The sequence below is a fragment of the Rhinichthys klamathensis genome, unplaced genomic scaffold (assembly GCF_029890125.1).
Source record: "Rhinichthys klamathensis goyatoka isolate OS25496 unplaced genomic scaffold, OSU_Roscu_1.1 h1tg000959l_1, whole genome shotgun sequence".
Lineage (NCBI taxonomy): Eukaryota > Metazoa > Chordata > Actinopteri > Cypriniformes > Leuciscidae > Rhinichthys > Rhinichthys klamathensis.
In genome coordinates, this window is record NW_026607277.1 from 102,882 (window position 1) to 122,064 (window position 19,183).

At 38.4% G+C, this 19,183-nt stretch overlaps 1 protein-coding gene across 1 annotated transcript in view; it reads right to left on the reverse strand.

The window, feature by feature from the left end:
* zgc:153704 (Lipocalin-like) overlaps nt 1-19,183 on the reverse strand; it is a 36,254-nt gene continuing 17,071 nt past the window's right edge. Inside the window, exons 5-6 of the mRNA XM_056244311.1 lie at nt 150-251; nt 1-70 (exon numbers count right to left, since the gene is read on the reverse strand). Coding sequence (XP_056100286.1) covers nt 57-70; nt 150-251 — 116 coding nt within the window. The 3' untranslated portion in view covers nt 1-56. The remainder of the gene's footprint in view (nt 71-149; nt 252-19,183) is intronic.

The following is a 19,183-nucleotide window of genomic DNA, read 5'->3' on the forward strand; positions in this document are numbered from 1 at the left end:
AAATGTTTCACTACAGTCATGAGTCAGGATTCAGAGAAGATCTTCAAATCAGCAGATCAAGGGCACTCGTCTAGAGAGAAAAGATGGTCAGGTCAGGTCTGGAGAGGTTATTCATCAGCTACTTGCTTGCTATATACACAATGTTTTACCATTCTTAGGCAGGAGGGCGATGTTCTCCGGCAGAATGCCTTGCTCCAGAGAAAACGCAGTGAACTTGTCCAAGACGTCCTGGCTCAGGTCGGGTGTTCGGCCTACAAAAACAGTACAAGCACATCGATATGTCAAAAACTATTCCAACTAAAACCAGAATCATTGCAAACCTTAAATAATTTAGTTATTTCAGCTTATGTCTTTTACAGTACACATTCCAGGCTGAAATTTAAGTTAAATTAGAAACAGAAATCATGATGTTTCAGAGAGGAATAAGATGTTCAACAAGAAACATTTTACAATTAGGTTCCATTGGTTAACACTAGTTAACATGAACTAACAATGAGACAAACTTCTAAAGCATTTATTAATCTCAGTTCATGTGATTTTCAGTACTTACTAATACATTATTAAAATCAAGTTTTACCTGATAACTTGAGCTAACATGAATGAAAAAGAACAGTTTAACTAAATGTTAACAAAGATAAGAAATAAGCTCATTGTTAGTTAATGCATTATGATGGGAGTCATGGGACATTATTTTAAAGTGTTACCAGAAAGTAATTTCATAGTTTTACTAGATTGATTAAAAAAGAATAAAATTACTAATTAACAGTAAAGGAACGAGTCAGTTTGGATTTCGTATTTACTGCAAGTGTGATGCTCAAGGGCACAATGGGGATGGTTAAGGAAATGCATCTTTACTTCTGTATCACCACATGAGTATAACCTATCACATAACCACATGAGTTACAACGCCTACTATCTCATTATGGCCTGGTTTCACAGACAGGGCTTAGATTAAGCCAGGATTAGGCCTTAGTTCAATTAGGACTTTTATAAACGTGCCTTAGAAAAAAACATTACTGGTGTGCATTGAGACAAAACACCTTGCATCACAATAAGTTGTGATTGTCAAAACATTTGGTAACTAAATTGTATTAAGTTTAGTGACAAGATGTTACAATGCTTAGCTACATGGTAGGCTACAATGACTGGTAGGCTACTGTTTTTATTATTGCTTGACATCTTGATTCAATATCGATTCATTTGAATAATTATTAGGTAGGCCTAGATACATTTTAATTTTTCTCAAGAAAAAAAAAAATCTCACTAATGCTGTAAACATACAGAGAGCCCTCCCAGCTGGTATTATTAACATGATCATTAGAGCTTAGATTCTTTGATCTAGAAACGTGCACTCCCAACGCAAAAGAGTGCGGCGCGGGACTATTTGATGGCCGAGTGCGAGCGCGGGCGGTAATGCACTCACTCTGTGTGTGCGGATTGCGGGAGAATAAAACGATTCGCGGGACTCTCGCAAACTATAAATATCTATGAATAAAACATATAAAAACGAATACATTTTTATTCATCTGTTGTAGAAAAGCAACAAGAACAACTAAAACAAAATAGAAACGATTTACAGATTGAGTTTCTTTTTATAACATGTTTGCAGCGTTGAGCGATGTAGCCAATCACAGACATATGTGTTGATTTCTTGAACGCAATGGCCAATCAGAAGCATTTAAGATAGACTCCCCTCACTGCTCAAAACTGACTTTTTGTTCAGACCTGAATTCTGTATGCTGGCAAATCCTCTAATTATAACAAACAACGTGTATAGCCTATATTATGAAAGATTCATTGTGCAGTCAGCTTCATTGATAATAACAGAGATGTGTGAGATCGCGATGAACTGATGTCAGCTTTTTAGGAATTATTAAGGGAGCTCGCACTTTGAGCGCATTCAGTCATTGCCAAACCATGCACGCAGTAGCCTGCTTGCTTTTATGTTATAACAGTGGTTTGTGTGTTATTATTTAATAACAAATAATTTATCAGGAGCATTTATGCTGATGTGTATGATGGCGACACGTAGGCTAACTTGAAAGCATTTGAAGGTACAGAAAAAAAAGTCTATTTGCGGGCGGGAGCGGGACAAAACATAAATGTTGCGGGCGGGAGAAAGTAACAGAAAGTAGTTGAGAACGTCAGTCATAACGACCCACGTATTAAAAATGGTTGGGTTTAAATTGGGCTCATAATTACAGTTAATGTGTCGGGCCGGGAAGCGCAAAGAAAGAAGACAACATGCACTACTTTTGACGACGTCCACTCGCTTTAACCTCCTCACCCACAGGTTCCGCTGGATAGATTTACTTTTTTTCTGAAGGAAATCGATAAAACCCTACACCTTTTGCTGTAGGCTATATCTGGCGGCGCAACACCACAACACGTTTTCGCCATCGTTTCAACTTTGGTCAACAACAATGATTTTAACTATGTAACAGTTTACAGTAGCTAGCTGGATCTCTTCAATTGGTCAGTAGAAGCCGCTCGTTCTGCCACCCGGAAGTATCTTGGTGCCTGTTTACAAACATTCTGAAATGCCCTATTGCGTGAGAGTTGGCAGCCCTGACTATAGCATCGCTGTCAAAGAGTAATTAGTTGGTGAAGTGGATTATTGTATAGCTAACCAAAGCTATCATGAGCATTGTAGGCTACTGTTTAAAGTGGATGTAAAAAAGTATCAAATGTCAGTACCGGGAAGATTTGAAAACAAGCGGTTAATTCATAAATCCATAAGATACAAACCGGAAGTCAGAACACAAGGAGTGCAGTGATGAAAAGGGGCGGGGCTACATAAAGTCTGCAGTGTTCAGTGACTGTCCAAAGCATGTGAATATTCATATCGCACTGCACACATTTGGCATTGAGATGCAGGGTTAACACCACAAAACCGACACTAAACGGGGTTTTATAAACAGAACAGGGTTTCATAAACTCCGGGTAAAATTTCCATGCAAAACAAAGCTGAACCAGACCAAGTGCAAACATCAAATGAACCAATCTGAATTCACAGCCTGTAACAAATTCAAGTTAATGTGAAGGTGTGTTGATGCTGGTGCTGTTACCGTAGAGTTCGTCGAGCACTGTGGAGGAGCCGGTATTCACAGTGTGGAACAAAGCAAACTCCTCATACTTCACATCAACAATGGACATTTGATTATCGGTCTCCCAGTCTGTGGAAGAAATATCATTTCTCATTTGAGTCCTGTATAAACCACTACACTGCATTTTATGTCTATCATTTCTTCCTTACGGTCATTGCGGAAGCTGAACACTCCAGGAACAGCAGACTTCTGAGCGACATAGTTCATCTTCCAGCATGTGCCATCAGGTCTGGAAACACAGGACAAATGGGTAAAATATTTGCAATTGTGCAATTATAGGAAAGTTTTATTCAGTTTCTTATTTTTAGTGATCAGTTCGTCTTACCTGAGACTGGAATAAGCTATTTCCAGATTTCCTTCATCGGTCGGTGTCAGCACGGCGATGCCCATCTTCATGTGCGCCTTACGGGTGACAAACCACTCGGCATTGGTGGCAAAACCGATCAGGTACCATTTCCCAGCCACCTATATGAAGGACACACACATCAACAACATTTCCCCGGTGCTCTTCGCTCTTTTTTGACTGAATTAGTAGCCTATATATATTTATTTTTTCCTTCATCGGAATGGTACAAAACTTGGTAAGGGTTTTGGCACTTGCTATGTGATTCGAACCGATTCGAACAGGTTAAATGGTAAAAAAAATAGTCACACATGAGCGCATTGAAAATGAATTGGAGACGAGATTCATCTAGCGGAAACATTTGGTACTGCGCCTAAACATAATCTTACTGAAAGCAAATTTTTGGAGATATCAGGCTCAAATTTTGAAAACAACTTTGATTTTCTCACAGTTTTAGAGATTTAAAAAAAAAAAAAAAAAAAAAAAAAATCATATAAACAATAAACGAAAAAATCTGTAACTTTTTTGAGTTCTCTTGTTAAAAGTTTTCCCTTTTGAAGTTTCACTTCAGCAATAATCTGCCAAGTGTCGTCTTTTAAAGGAGATCAAACTGAAGTCTGTGCTCTAAAACATCCAGATTTACGACAGTTTAAGTTGGAAATTAAATTTTCAGGTCTATGCTCAAAAAGTGAATAAATAGATTATAAATACAGCATAAATATAATTTAGTTCCACAACATCCCCTAAAATTACAAAATATAAAATAAAAAAATATTATCGAACTAAAATATAGCACATTAATTCCATTGAAATAAAAAAACAAATTCCGGTCATTTTTGAGCGACACGCGACGAGCACCAGAAGGTTAAGGATAATCTGGTTTCTAAATATGTCCCTATATCTTTACAAATCTGCGGGATGAATAAGTTATAGATACATTCCTCCTCTCATCACCGTCTTGCAGTCTTACCCCCTTGATGTCGAAGTCTGTCTGTGGTGTGACCTCAGAACTAACGGCAGCTGCACAGAGCAAAACTCCCAGCAATCCCAGTACGGTGGTTGTCATGGCTTACGGTAGAGCTCAGTCCGGAGTGTGTGTGTCAATCTAGGCCTCGAGGGGTGAATTCTGAGCGGAGTCCCTCGACACGCTCTTATATAGTGCAGCCCCCCGTTACATAAACACGTCCCTTACACACACAGACACAGACATATGTGCAGAGTGTCACATGATTCAAGGCACGCATTCACATGAATTTACATCAGCCCGTGACAGAACGACAGACATCAAATAATGGATCTAACAGCAATAAATATTCTCCTACTCTCCCAGGGGGATCTGTCCCTTGAGGCCCACACACAGAGGTATTTGGATTTGGTACCTTTCGTTCCTTATGATGACACCAGCCTCTGTATGTTTTTCCGGGCGGGTCTTTACTCAGAGATCAGAGCACGCCTGCCCGGAGATGGGCCTCGAGGGAGCTTCCAGGACTATGTAGAGTGGGTACTTTTCCACAATGGTTTTCAATTTACCATTGGGCTCTGCAACAGCCAAGAAAAGGAGACAGCCCTTCCAGAGTCTCGTTCCGCCGAGACCACCTTTCCAGGGTCTTGTTCCGCCTAACCCCCTCTTCCAGAGTCTCGTTCCGCCGAGACCCCCTTTCCAGGGTCTCGTTCCACCGAGACCACCTTTCCAGAGTCTCGTTGAGCCGAGACCACCCTTCCAGGGTCTCGTTCCGCCTAACCCACTCTTCCAGGGTCTCGTTCCGCCGAGACCACCTTTCCAGAGTCTCGTTCCGCCGAGACCACCCTTCCAGAGTCTCGTTGAGCCGAGACCACCCTTCCAGGGTCTGGTCCCACCGAGACCACCTTTCCAGAGTCTCGTTCCGCCGAGACCACCTTTCAAGAGTCTCGTCCCGCCGAGACCACCTTTCCAGAGTCTCGTTCCGCCGAGACCACCCTTCCAGGGTCTGGTCCCACCGAGACCACCTTTCCAGAGTCTCGTTCCGCCGAGACCACCTTTCAAGAGTCTCGTCCCGCCGAGACCACCTTTCCAGAGTCTCGTTCCGCCGAGACCACCTTTCCAGGGTCTCGTTCCGCCGAGACCACCTTTCCAGGGTCTCGTTCCGCCGAGACCCCTTTTCCAGGGTCTCATTCCGCCGAGACCACCCTTCCAGAGTCTCGTCCCGCCGAGACCACCTTTCCAGAGTCTCGTTCCGCCGAGACCACCCTTCCAGAGTCTCGTTCAGCCGAGACCACCCTTCCAGGGTCTCGTCCCACCGAGACCACCTTTCCAGAGTCTCGTTCCGCCGAGACCACCTTTCCAGAGTCTCGTTCCGCCAAGACCACCCTTCCAGAGTCTCGTTCCGCCGAGACCACCCTTCCAGAGTCTCGTTCCGCTGAGACCACCTTTCCAGAGTCTCGTCCCGCCGAGACCACCCTTCCAGAGCCTCCATTCCTGATGGCCGCCATTTCTGATTCACTCCACGTCAGCCCTGCCGAACCTGAGCTTCTTCACGTCGGTCCTGCTGATTCACTTAAGTCATGCACTCCAAGCCAGATACTGTTCACGTAAGTCCTGCCGAGCCTGCGCTTCACATCATGTCCGCCTCACCCGAACCCTCGTCTTCGGCCAAGGTGACCACCGTCACGACCATTTAGCCAGTCCCTGAACCTGTCACTGAGCCTGTCCATAAGCCCATGGTTCCGCCCAAGAAAAGTTTGGGGGTGGGGGGGCTATACATCTCCACCACGGCCTCCGGAAAGGTCCTCTCCGCCACGGCCGCCTGAAGGGTCGTCTCCGCCACGTTTGTCTTGTTAATTAGTTGTGATGACTTCATTTGTTCCAGATGTGTCTCGTTGCCCTTATCTGTTCAGTGTATTTAAGCCCTGTGTTTCAGTCTATTCCTTGTCTGTCGTTGTCGCCAGGGCCGGCGATTGCTATAGTATAGGCGAACAATTGCCTAGGGTGACAAATGTGTTGTTAGTGCCCTCTAGTGTCGTCCTTACTTGTCAACCTGATTATTAGATTGAATTGATGATTATTGTCAATCATTTCCTCAATCATGCGCACTTTCACCGTTTTCAAACTGTCTTGCTCTCTCTCTCTCTCCCTCCCTCGTGCATATTAATGAATTAATTTGACTGAATATCTTTGAAAATACACAATGGTAAAAGGTCGGAAGACCGAAGTTTCACGTGAAGCATTCGGATATTTTTTTTCCTGAACTACAGCTGGTTGTAAATTGTGCTAGAAAAATCTTCTCTGAAAAGCGTTCCCACACATTCAGATAAACCACACTTTCAATAAACAAACAACAACAACAAAAAATCTATCCAGTGATGAAATGTTTTCTGTGTTGAGACAAATCTTGTGCGATGTCCTAACTGCCGGGATAATCACACAACGTGTGCCGTGGTCCGTTAATGACACCTCCAATTCGCAAACTAATGACTCATTTGAACCGATTCAATTTAATGAATGGTAAAACAACGGATCTGTCCAACACTGAACTCACGAGACATAACAAATCGGTAACACTTTACAATGAGGTTCCATTTATTAAACTCTAGTTAACTACATTAGTTAACAATAATAGTTTCTATGATTTACTCCATTACAAATTCACCCCAGTCATTCAGATGATTCATTCTTTCCAAAGTCATCTGGTGAAATTGTTTTCATATCGCAGAAAAATAAAATATGAATATCGCAATGTATTTTTTTTCTCCAATATCGTGCAGCCCTAGTGCACAGGCATGCTGGCCATCGGGACTACCGGGAGATTCCCGTTGGGCCGACATGCTTTTTGGGCCGATTCATCTCATAGTTTTTTTTTTTTTTTTTTTTTTTTGTCTATAGTGGCCCATAAAACTCGTAGGCCTACATCGGCCCATTCGTTTTGTTTTGCTTTGTTTAATTGGTGGCACTGGGTTACTTCCCAAGTAACAAAACTAATTATGAAAGTTTCCTTTATTTTGCGTGGCGCAAAACTTAATCTCGCCTAGGGCAACCGGCCCTGGTTGTCGCTATACATGTTTGGTTGTTCCGTTCATGTTTCCTTTGTATCCAGTTTCTGAGTATTCTAGTTTGTTTAAATAAACACTGCTGCAATTAAGATCCTGCTTCCTTTCCTGCTTCAACCAGCTCGTGACACATTTTACATTGAAAACACAATGTTTACAGTGTAAACCCCTCAGTCACTCACATGCACGACAAACACACACATTTAAACACACACTATAAACTCTATCAGCTGCAAAAGCATTTGGACTGTTGTTTTTGCTCTCCATTTTGAGATTTTTGCAGTAATTATGAAGTTAATAGTGCAATTATTGTGAGTTTTAAATTAATGGTATTTTCATCCTTAACTATGAAAATCCCAGCAGGACACTTTATAGGTTTATAAAGAGACCTGGGGAATTTGTTTCAGCCGTTTTTTTATTATAGACGTGAGATACGCCTATACGTTTAGCCTATAGATGGAAACGCCTTCGGTACAAACTATCACAACATTTGTCTAAGAAATTGCAATAACCAAACAGTGCGTGTCTGTAACTGTTTTTCATATACTGACACATTTAGCTTGAGATGCAGATAAACCAGAACAAGTATGACTGTTTGTTTGCAGGTATTAACCATCTGAGCTGATTACTTGATTCAATAACTCTATACTATATTTACAATAAGATTTATGCTGGATTTATCGATAACACAAAGCTCCATTTGTTAGTAGTAGTTAACTTCATTATGAAATCTTTTATTATTTTATTAATCGTATTTAATGGTAATTTTAACATTTACTAATACATTTTTTAAATCAAAAGTTGTATCAGTTACACTTGATTTATAATGCATTATAAAGGTATTAATAATGCAAGTTAAAATGCATTATTTCTTTCCATAAATAATTGTAACCAACCATCAGTATTAGCAGATTCCTTTCATCTGAAAATAGTTGTGTGTCATGTGTTTTAATGCATACGTTCTATGTAGCAATGAATAGACAAGTATATAACGTATTATACAATTATTCATGAGACCATGCATTACGAGGCATAAAATAATGCATTAAAATACTTTTTTAATGGATTTTATATAACGGCTTTATAGTTTCATCAATATTGAATCGATTTAAGCTGACATGAACTAACAATGAATATCTGTACTTTTATTAACTTACCTTAAGAAAGATTAATGAATACTGTAGCAAATGTATTGCTCATTGTTAGTTCATGTATTAAGTTAATGCATGTGTATAGTTTTCAGTATTTAAATTTCACATGGGGTCCTGTTTTTATTACCTAAAAATGCTCATTTCCATTTCTACTTGAGTCTTTAAAACGTCCTGTTGCCTTTCCAGATTACCAAAGGAAAGGTCAGATTTTAGTGTTGGTAGTTTGCATGAGACTGGCTCCTGACTCATGCATATACTTGAGATATATACAGTATATATATATATATATATATATATATCAAGTATATACTGTATATCACAGTCCACTGACACACAATGAAAGCCAGAGCTTCCCACAACCTCGAGACTATGACGCTGGTACTAGTACATGTATAGCCTTTCAGATCATCTATAGAGAAAGAACAACATATATCAGATTTGTCCACTAACTTGTTTCAAAAATCATTTAATTACCCCACATACACATATATATTTCTTATATAACATGTTAACTAGGCCTATAAGGGATCCTCAACAGCAAGTGCATTAAACTATTTTAATGCATGAGGTGGAGACAACCCAGATAGCAAGAGCTTTTGGGCCGAATGAGGCAGATAGCTGTCACATCTGGCCTAGAAATGGCATGGCTGAGCACATGTGGGCCAAAATTTCCCCATATATGTTAACAGACCTGTGCGACGCGAAGCAGAGTAAAATTGCTTTTTTATACCATGGTCATTTGCATTGACAAATGACAATTTTTCAAGCTGTTAATGATGTTTGCAGCTCAATATTTGACCGAAGTTAAATTCATGCTTATTTTTGTCAGGTAAATCCAGCATTCTGCCCGCTTTGAATCAAACACAGAGATTAAATAGTGTATAAGATTACATTTACTTGAATGAATTAATTATAGCATTTATTTGAATAGGCCTACATTCAAATTCTCTATTAAAGGGGTCATATAATGCCATTTTTGTACAAGCTAGAATGATTCTTTAGGGTCTAAATTAAAAATTTGTAATATACTTTAATTACAAATTCTCATTAGTATTGTAAGAAAACACTTATTTTACTTGGTCAAAAACAGCTCTGTTTTCAGCACGCCGTTTCAGTGCATATGCCTTTACATGATAATGAGCTTTGCTCACTGTTCACCTCTCTGTTCTGTGCTACACCGTTTGTAACACAATAACACAATAACCATAACGCGTTGTTCAGTATAAACCTGGGATTATGAATTATATTGAGAACATCATACATAGAAAACATGCCGTAATGTACCCTGAGTGTAAACCTTAGACTCATTAATTGTGAAGCGTGCTCTAGCGATTTGCAAAGATTAATATAAATATTAATATAAAGTTTAATAAAACGTTACACTCACTTCAGTTGTTCTAGAGGTGCAGCAGGAACACGAATAGCTGGTACCGATCCTTTTTTCATGAGCAGCTTCTTAGCAAAACCAGCTTTATACTGTCTGATCCTTGTTTATAAAGCAGTCTGGTGAGAAATGATTCGGCAAACATAAGAGCATTGACGTTGCTCGTGGGGAATATTCCCTTCGAAAACAAAACTCAGCCACTGCGTCTTCAGCGGTTCGGATTTAGGAACATTAAAATGACTGTGTTCGTTATTACACCCAAGAACAGAACACCACAATCGCTTAGACGCCATTCTGCTCATAGACAGTGCTCCAGCATATCAACAATGACCGCGCCGGTCCGCGCAGACTATCAATAGGCTTGTTTGAGATGCGCCTTGCCTCGCCTGAAATGTAGTCGAGAGTAGGCGGCTGCAGTGAGAGGAGGAGTGAAAAAAGCGCAGGCAAGCCGGACGGGTCGCTCTTCTCGCAGTGGATCAGACACCTGTGAGATCAAAGGAGGATATCGCGGGATTCACGGGTTTCACACTCGTGCACGGTGTTGCTAATAAACTGGATGTAATTTAAGTTTTGTTGCTTGAATATGAAAATAAATATAATGAACAAGACACCCAAAGCACTTATTTAATTCCATTTTAAATAGGCCTACATGTTTATGAATCATTTTTTCTTTAATACAGATATGTGTTTTTATTTTTAATTTTTTTTAAAACATTACATCACATAGATGCACTGTCAGAGAGTTTGGGGATATCCACACATAATTTCTACACATAAAACATGATATCAGAGCTTTAAAATCAAACATTTTAAAAGAGAACAATACATCACGGTTGTTTAAACCAATGAGCATTAAGCTGTGTCGTCAGCAAGTCGTTTCCCATCGTGCTTTTGATCAGCGCAGTCGGTGGAGAGAAACTGCGCGCGACTGCAGAATCCGACACGTGCGCCTTGCGGCGAGAGTTTTTTGACACACTCTGCATGACATCAGAGCAAGGCGGACTGCTCTCGGACACATTTCTAACAGGCATGCATCTCGCGCTGATCACCGGTGATCGGTTCTGCGCATATTTTGCTCATCTCAAACAAGCCTAATGACAGCTCTCACGAGCGAGGGCGGGTCTGTGTTGAAACGATGCTGTCAATCAACAATCGTGGGAGGGGCTTCCGAGCTTGTGACGTCACACGGTCGAACGGCTCGATTTGAGACAGGGGAAAACATATAAGGAGATTAAAACAAAAACACTGGATGGATTTTTATCATTTTATGATGGTTGTGTACAGGGACTGCCAACACACATTTCAGTACAATCAACTTGTAAAAGTGCATGTACCATTATATGACCCCTTTAACGATGAAGCTGTAAATTTAATTCAAAACCAGTGATGTTACCCCCTCATTGCTGAGAAGTAGGCCTATAATGCATCTCTGATCTCTGTGTGCGAATGACGTGTGTGTGTGTGTGTGTGTGTGTGTGTGTGTGTGTGCTTCTATGAAAGTAGCCATTAATATTGAACAGTGATCAAATGGGCTGGGACTTCCTGCACATTAAATGATTTTATTGCACACCTTCCAGCCAATTAGAATGAAGTATTCAGATAGACCATGGTAAAATTATAATAGTAATAAATACATTTATAAAATAAATATTTAGTTTATTAAAAAATGGAAATAATAAAACACCAAAAATATAAAACTTATTTTCCAGCTCTAACTTTGTAAAGAAAATTGTGTACAGATAATATACCTGAGGACCCGTTCTTCAAAAAGTATTACAGAACAATGTTATATTTCCTAACACTCATAATTAATGCATTATGTTAAATTGATTTATGAGTGTGATTAATCATGATTTTCTTTTAGACACATGGCAGCTCATGTTCCTTTTTGTTTTATGCCTAATATGCATTTATGGTTTCAAGCTGTTGTTTTTTTGCCATTTAGTATTTTCTCTCCGAATTTGTGCAACTATAACACAGATATCTTTATGCAAAGGTTTAAAAAAATATTCGTTATCTGAGACTTACAAGAAATCACTTCGGGTTAGGGTTAACATATTTTATCAAAACATATCTTAAAATACCAGGAATAACCATTTAAGGAAAACTCGAAAGGGAATGTATAAATAAATGAAATCCTTTTGGCTTTATAAAAATGATAACATAAAAATAGTAAAACATGTAAAATTTTAGATGTGGTGCGTGTGACTAAGCGAGGCGAGGTAATACTTCATGTGTGATTAATCATGCGTCTTTCAGAAGCTCCCGTGACACAATGTTCCTGTTGCTTTTATGCTTAAAAAGCACTTTATTTCTATAGCTTAATGCAAACTTAACAGATAGATAGAACGACAAAACGAGATAGATAGATCGATTAGATAGAAAGAATGATAGATAGAACGAAAATGATGTCCTCCATTATAATTTATGCAGCTGTATTGCAAAGTTTTTAATTGTGATTATTATTTGAGACTTAATATTCTAGCTGATATTTCAGGAATAGACACACAAAACTGTCTGTTTGCTTTGAAGACTCAAAGATTAAATAAATCCAATAATTACAAATGAACTATAAGTCTGATTTTCTATAGCTTCTCTTGTTATGGAATATGCAATTATTGTATTATAATTATGCCTTTTTGTGTATAAAGTACTGATGTGTTGTAGTTAATAATAATAATAATAACAACTTTATTTTGTATAGCGCTTTTAAAAGTCAATTCTCAGAGCGCTTTACAAGCGAGAAAAAAAGAGAATAAAACAGCTTGATAAGCAATAACCACAATAGTTATAGTTAACCACAATGTTAACTTTATATGATGAAAGTGTTATATAATGTAAGACACTTGTAATAATCATTGTAACCATATAGTAGCCTGTAAAGTGGTTTATAAAGAAAATACTGCAATTGTTGTTGTAAGTATTTATTACGAATTTGGTTTATGAAGAAATAAAACGTCACACTGAATGTTGAAAGCATTTATATGGTTTATAAAAGAAAACGCCACACTGAATGTTGAAAAGCATTTATTTAGAATTTGGTTTATGAAGAAATAAAACACCACACTGAATGTTGTAAGCATTTATTAAGTAAAAGAGTAAAGTAGAGAGAAAATTGGACATATTAGAAAGATTTTTTCTGAAGAGTAAGAGAATGCAAGTATTACCGCTTGATATGTTGCAGACTGGACGCAGCCCGGAGAAGAAGGATAAAGAGACGGAAGGCTTTATGTGCAAAGGTCCTAAAGGGGTTTCCAGAATTGATGACAGTTCAAGACTTCGGATCAGGCACGGCCTTATGGGTGGGCCTGACGGGCCTAGGCCCACCCACTTTTCAACAGGCCCACCCAAAACTTTTCTTCAAATTTTTTTTTGTCAATAATTATTTAAAAAATCGCCAATAAGCTCATAATTTGTGCTAAAATAATCTAAATGTTTAGTTTTAAAAACAATTTTCCAAAAGCTGGAACTTTTCTTCACATTTTTTTGTCAATAATTATTTAAAAAATCGCCAATAAGCTCATAATTTGTGCTAAAATAATCTAAATGTTTAGTTTTAAAAACAATTTTAAAAAGCTGGTTATGTCTATTTTGATGTTCAAGTTCAGCAGACAGTGTTCGGGTTTGTTCCGATCAGAGCATGTGAGCAGAGAGCGCATTTCTGAATATTCCGCTCTGCTCACTCATTCCGCAGGGTCGCGCGCTCAACCCAGACTGCCCTGCTGGCTCGAACTTCCAAGATAGGTGGAATAAGGCCTCCGACTATTTTTTTCCCCTAGTTGTTCATTTAAGCCATTAGTGGGCAAATCACCCCTTTATATTAATTTAATTAGGCTACTTAAATAGGACAGGCTATGGGCTATGGCCTACTATGGAAGCTTGTTTCCGCCATAGAATAAAACATTTTAAAAGATAATTGCGACTTTTTATCTCACAATTGCGAGTTTACATCTCACAATTCTGACTTTATTACTCAGAATTGCGTGAAATAAAGCCGCGATTGCGTGTTATAAAGTCAGAATTGCGTGAAATAAAGTCGCAAATGCTTTTTTTTTTTTTTAAAACCCAGAATAGTTTAGGCTATATCTCACAATTCAATTCTGACTTTGTAACACGCAATTGCGACTTTATATCATGCAATTCTGCCTTTATATCTCTCAATTGCGTATTATAAAGTCAGAATGGCGAGATATAAACATGCAATTCTGTGAAAAAAAGTCAGAATTTCAAGCTATATTTATCGTACTTTATATCACGCAATTTTGACTTAATAACATACAGTTGCGACTTTAGGCCTATATCACGCAATTCTGACTTTATAGCTAACCTGCAATTGCCACTTTATCATGTAATTCTGAGATAAAAAGTCAGAATTGTGAGATTAAAAAATCGCAATTAGGCTACATTTTTTTATTTCTCTGTGGCGGAAACATGCTCCAGTTGTCGTGCAATGCAAGTGATCGTGCCGGCGCCTTATTACATTGTCTGCTATATATTGCTGCTTCTGATTTTTTAAATACAGGCAATTGGTTGATAAAACTTTGATCAAAATTAAGATACAATTTATACGAAACGAAAATCTTAAACAAAAAAAAGTCTTTCTACAAAACAAAACTCAAGTGGTCAAAAAAATGTTTTACCCACACCATGTCTCCAGAAATATTTCAGCGTCAGCGCTTATCATTAGCTTGTGAAAGTGTGAAAATAATTTCCAGTAAAGGACAATGTTGCAACAGTCGTTGTTTAGGTACCTTAAACGCGCACGTACAGTCTCTGAGTCATCGCTGCAACCAGGAGATGAAGGAGAGCTGATATCCACATCACCTAGCACATCTTCGTCTCTGCCACCCGCTATAGTAGCCTACAACTATCGCTGCTAGCGCGACCAGCGCCGTTGCTAGGAGGGCGGCAGCGCCTCTGCCTATACCATGAGTCCTAATAAATGCAATTCCAACTATTTCTGAAGTGCTTCTTTTATAAAGAACACCGCTTTTTCTTTTATCGGGAAACGCAGCCCAGGTATGATGCGTAATGGAGATTCCAAAGCGCTCTTCTTTGCACCGAAACTTTGTAACAATGCAACAAAATATTTAAAGAGCATCAAGCTATTAAAATCTAGCCTACGTACAGATATATTAGTCAGTAATTTTTATTAGGTTAAACAGTGATTGGATAAGGTTTTTAATTTAAGGCCCACCCACAATTGGTCTGGCCCATCCAAGCCTGGGCTGCGTTCAGCGCCGACAAAACGTTGCAGAACGTTTTTTAAACAGAAACGGTGATGCGTTGAACGCACTGTTGTGATGACGCAAGAGTTGCAACTACGGCAGCTGAGAAGGCTTTTTGTGTTCTTTGTGAAGAATTTTCGGAGCCTGATGAAGTCGGTATAAATATGTTTAATACTACAAAATATGCCCGATGTTACAGTTACTGCACTTGCCGCCCAGAACACAAGAGAACATCCCAATCGAGTGAAGGGATTTGTGGAAACTGAAATGGAAGCACATCTTACCTAATAAAGACTAAAACACATCTATTTAGCCTCACTTACTGACTTTATTTGTTGTTCATACTGTTTTATTAATACCCTGTATTTTCTTTCTCATTTTTAGGAAAAGCACTTTACATGCATTGTTTATTTCTATACCAAATGTCACACACTTCCCAGCAAACATTTGGACGTGTAATGACCGTTGAAAAGACGTCCGTCCGACACGTCCCGTTATGGTTGAAAAATAGTTCCAAAATGGAAGTTGAACCGACGTCTTTTCTGGCCGTGAATTCCACGTCTCTTCAGCGCGTCCCTGGACGTCTAAATGCGTCATCATTTGTGTGTTTAAATGTGTTGCTGCATAATTTAAGTGTATATAAGCCTGCATTTAAAATAATCACACACATATTGTGTAACATCGTGAAAGGCAATCAAGTCTTGAGGTTTACACATCTTGACAAAGGTTTTAAAAAGTTCCAAAATTGGTCCAGTCAGACGGACCTGACCGTCAATAAAACGTTTCAATCACGTGTACATCACAAACAAGAACACATTATTTGTGGACATAAGAAAAAAAAGCATGTTCTGATTTAGCAAATTTTATTGATCTTGAACAGCGAAAATGTCTCTTAATATTTTTTCAATGTTTAACATTTGTTAACCAAACTAAAATACCAATTACAAAATACTGAATTATTATATAAAGGGATAGTTCACCCAAAAATGAAAATTCTTTCATTTACTCACCCTCATGTTCCAAACCTGTATGAGTTTATTTCTTCTGCTGAACACAAAAGAAGATATTTTGAAGAATGTTTGTAACCAAGCAAATAGAGCAACCATTGACTACCATTATTTGAGAAAGATTAATGGGAAGCGATATCTTGGTTACAAACATCTTTGTGTTTAGCATAACATAGAAAGGTATACAGGTTTGAAACATGAGGTGGAGTAAATGATGACAATTTTCATTTTTGGGTGAACTATCCCTTTAAACACATTGTTTGGCTCAGTTTTTGTATCCACCAGCTGTTCCTGGAGCGTGTTTCAGGTGTTCTGCCATTGCTGCATCAATTTCAGAGTCTGTAGCATTTGGGCTCCACCTCTTCACAGCATCTAAGGGAAGAGAAATATATATATATATATATATATATTAATAAATAAAATTATAAATTTGAGGTAAATGATATGCACTTATTTTCAAAATATTTTTATGGTCTACAGCTAAATAAAAAAAAAAAACATGGAACAAGATGAATGAATCATGAATAAAACATTAGAAAAAGGTAATCAACATGCATTACATTTTATTTTATTGTATAAAATATGTTATGCTTTATTTTTAAAGCAGTTACTGGAAACATACATGTTAAAATCCAGCTAAACATTTCATTCCATTTCAGATAATTTACTTTCTGAAAGAAACTCTCAAAAGGCTACATTAATAAGTTACAGTAATAACTTTGACTGTATCATTAAACAATATACTTGGTATACCGTTGTTGTATACGTTTAAAGTTAATATTAGCCTACTGGCTAATTTTAGCCAAACTCAGTAAATTTCAGTTGACAACGTGGGCATCATTTCTTTCTGTTCATTCATGTCACACAAGTAAACCTCAAGCACGTTAATCTAATACAAAATGTACTTACCAAACAGTAGATTTTTAATAATACTATCGACACAACTCCATCCTCTCCTCGTGGTTGTTCAAAGTTCTAGAATCTATGAGAACGCGTTAACATCTCGCGAGATAATCTATCCTATCGCGGGATTTTGTTGTATTGCGAGATTTTTTGTTCATCTTGGCAGCACAGTTTATGGTTTGGGCACATCCAATTCAGACATAAATGGTGACCGGGTATATTACTGTTTTTGTATATAAATACATTACATAAAAAATAACAACGAAAACATCAGGTACAACAGGTTAAAATAATGACTAAAATGCAGTGGCTTTGCAATCACTTGACTATACTGGGCATTTTGTGATTATAATATATAAAAACAAGATAAAGTAGATATATGTTCTTTTGTATATAAATTGTGTATTTCATAAAGATATAACAGGTTAAAATAATGACTAAAATGCAGTGGCTTTGCAATCACTTGACTATACTGGGCATTTTGTGATTATAATTTATAAAAACAAGATAAAGTAAATATTCATTTGTATATAAATCGTGTATTTTATAAAGAATTATAATTCCTGATAATTTGTTTCTGTCTTGCTACTAGACGTGCAAAAGACGTCAGTGGACGTATAGTATTCACAGCCTGACTAGACGTGTAAAGGACGCCAGTGGACGTCTTCACAACCTCTTAAAAACTTCATGGGCAATTACATTAATTATTGCAGTATTAACCATGCGAGGATTAAGCGCAGCTTTTGCATATTTAACAAGGATTTCATAGAGGGTCATGATGGACTATAAATGCACGTGGAAAAAACGTCGCCAGGTGACGTCCTCTCACCCGATACACTAAACATAACTACACGTAGCTAAAAGTTAAAATAACAATTATACATGCCACTGTAGACATGTACAAATGTATCTGAATGCATTTTTAGGAAATGTTCTGTGTTACATATTTTTACCGATTTATGACGTCTGGCCGCAACTATTTTTGGCCAGGGACACGACGTTGCCGTCGGACCAATGTTTGCTGGGTTGCAATGAAGCTAAAAATATAAACAACTACATCATTATGTTGATATCCTATATTTTTACAATAATACTTACGACAAACATGTCTTCTAATATCCTCTCAGTTGTTGCGTATCGAACACATTTGTAAATTACTTCCATTGTGCGAGTTCTCTTTAATACCGTGTGCTTTATATACATGTTGCTGCTGATTGGACTGCAGTTCTGAAACGCCCACCAAACAAGAGAAAACGTATCTCAAACCCCGTTGCACACCGGTGCACGCCGTTTCCATGAAACATGACGTTCAACCCGGAAACCGTAGCAAAACGTTGCGCACCGTTGTGATCTTGAACGTGCCCCTGGAATCCTGGCGCCGTGCCTGCTTCGGATTGGACAAATTGTAAAGGACTGAATGTATCTTTCCAACTGTCAGAAAATATGATGGTCTATAAAAAGACTTGAGAAGGAATGTCGAGTTAAGGCTGATTTATACTTCTGCGCCGGAGCCTATACACTACGCGTTGGATTTCATTTATGCTTCTGCGTCGTTGTCCGCGTTGACGCGCAATTACACATGCAGAGGGTGTGTGTGAAACCCGAAGGAGGGGTTCTAGCAGACCAATCACAGCGCTTGCGTCCGCGTAGAATTGACGCGTTGTTACATTTTTTGGAGAGGTGCACGTCACCGAAGGGTACGCGCGCTACACACAGTACGACGTAGCTACCCAGCAAACATTGGTCCGACGGCAACGTCGTGTCCCATGGCCAAAAATAGTTGCGGCCAGACGTCATAAATCGGTAAAAATATGTAACACAGAACATTTCCTAAAAATGCATTCAGATACATTTGTACATGTCTACAGTGGCATGTATAATTGTTATTTTAACTTTTAGCTACGTGTAGTTATGTTTAGTGTATCGGGTGAGAGGACGACCCTCTATGAAATCCTTGTTAAATATGCAAAATCTGCGCTTAATCCTCGCATGGTTAATACTGCAATAATTAATGTAATTGCCCATGAAGTTTTTAAG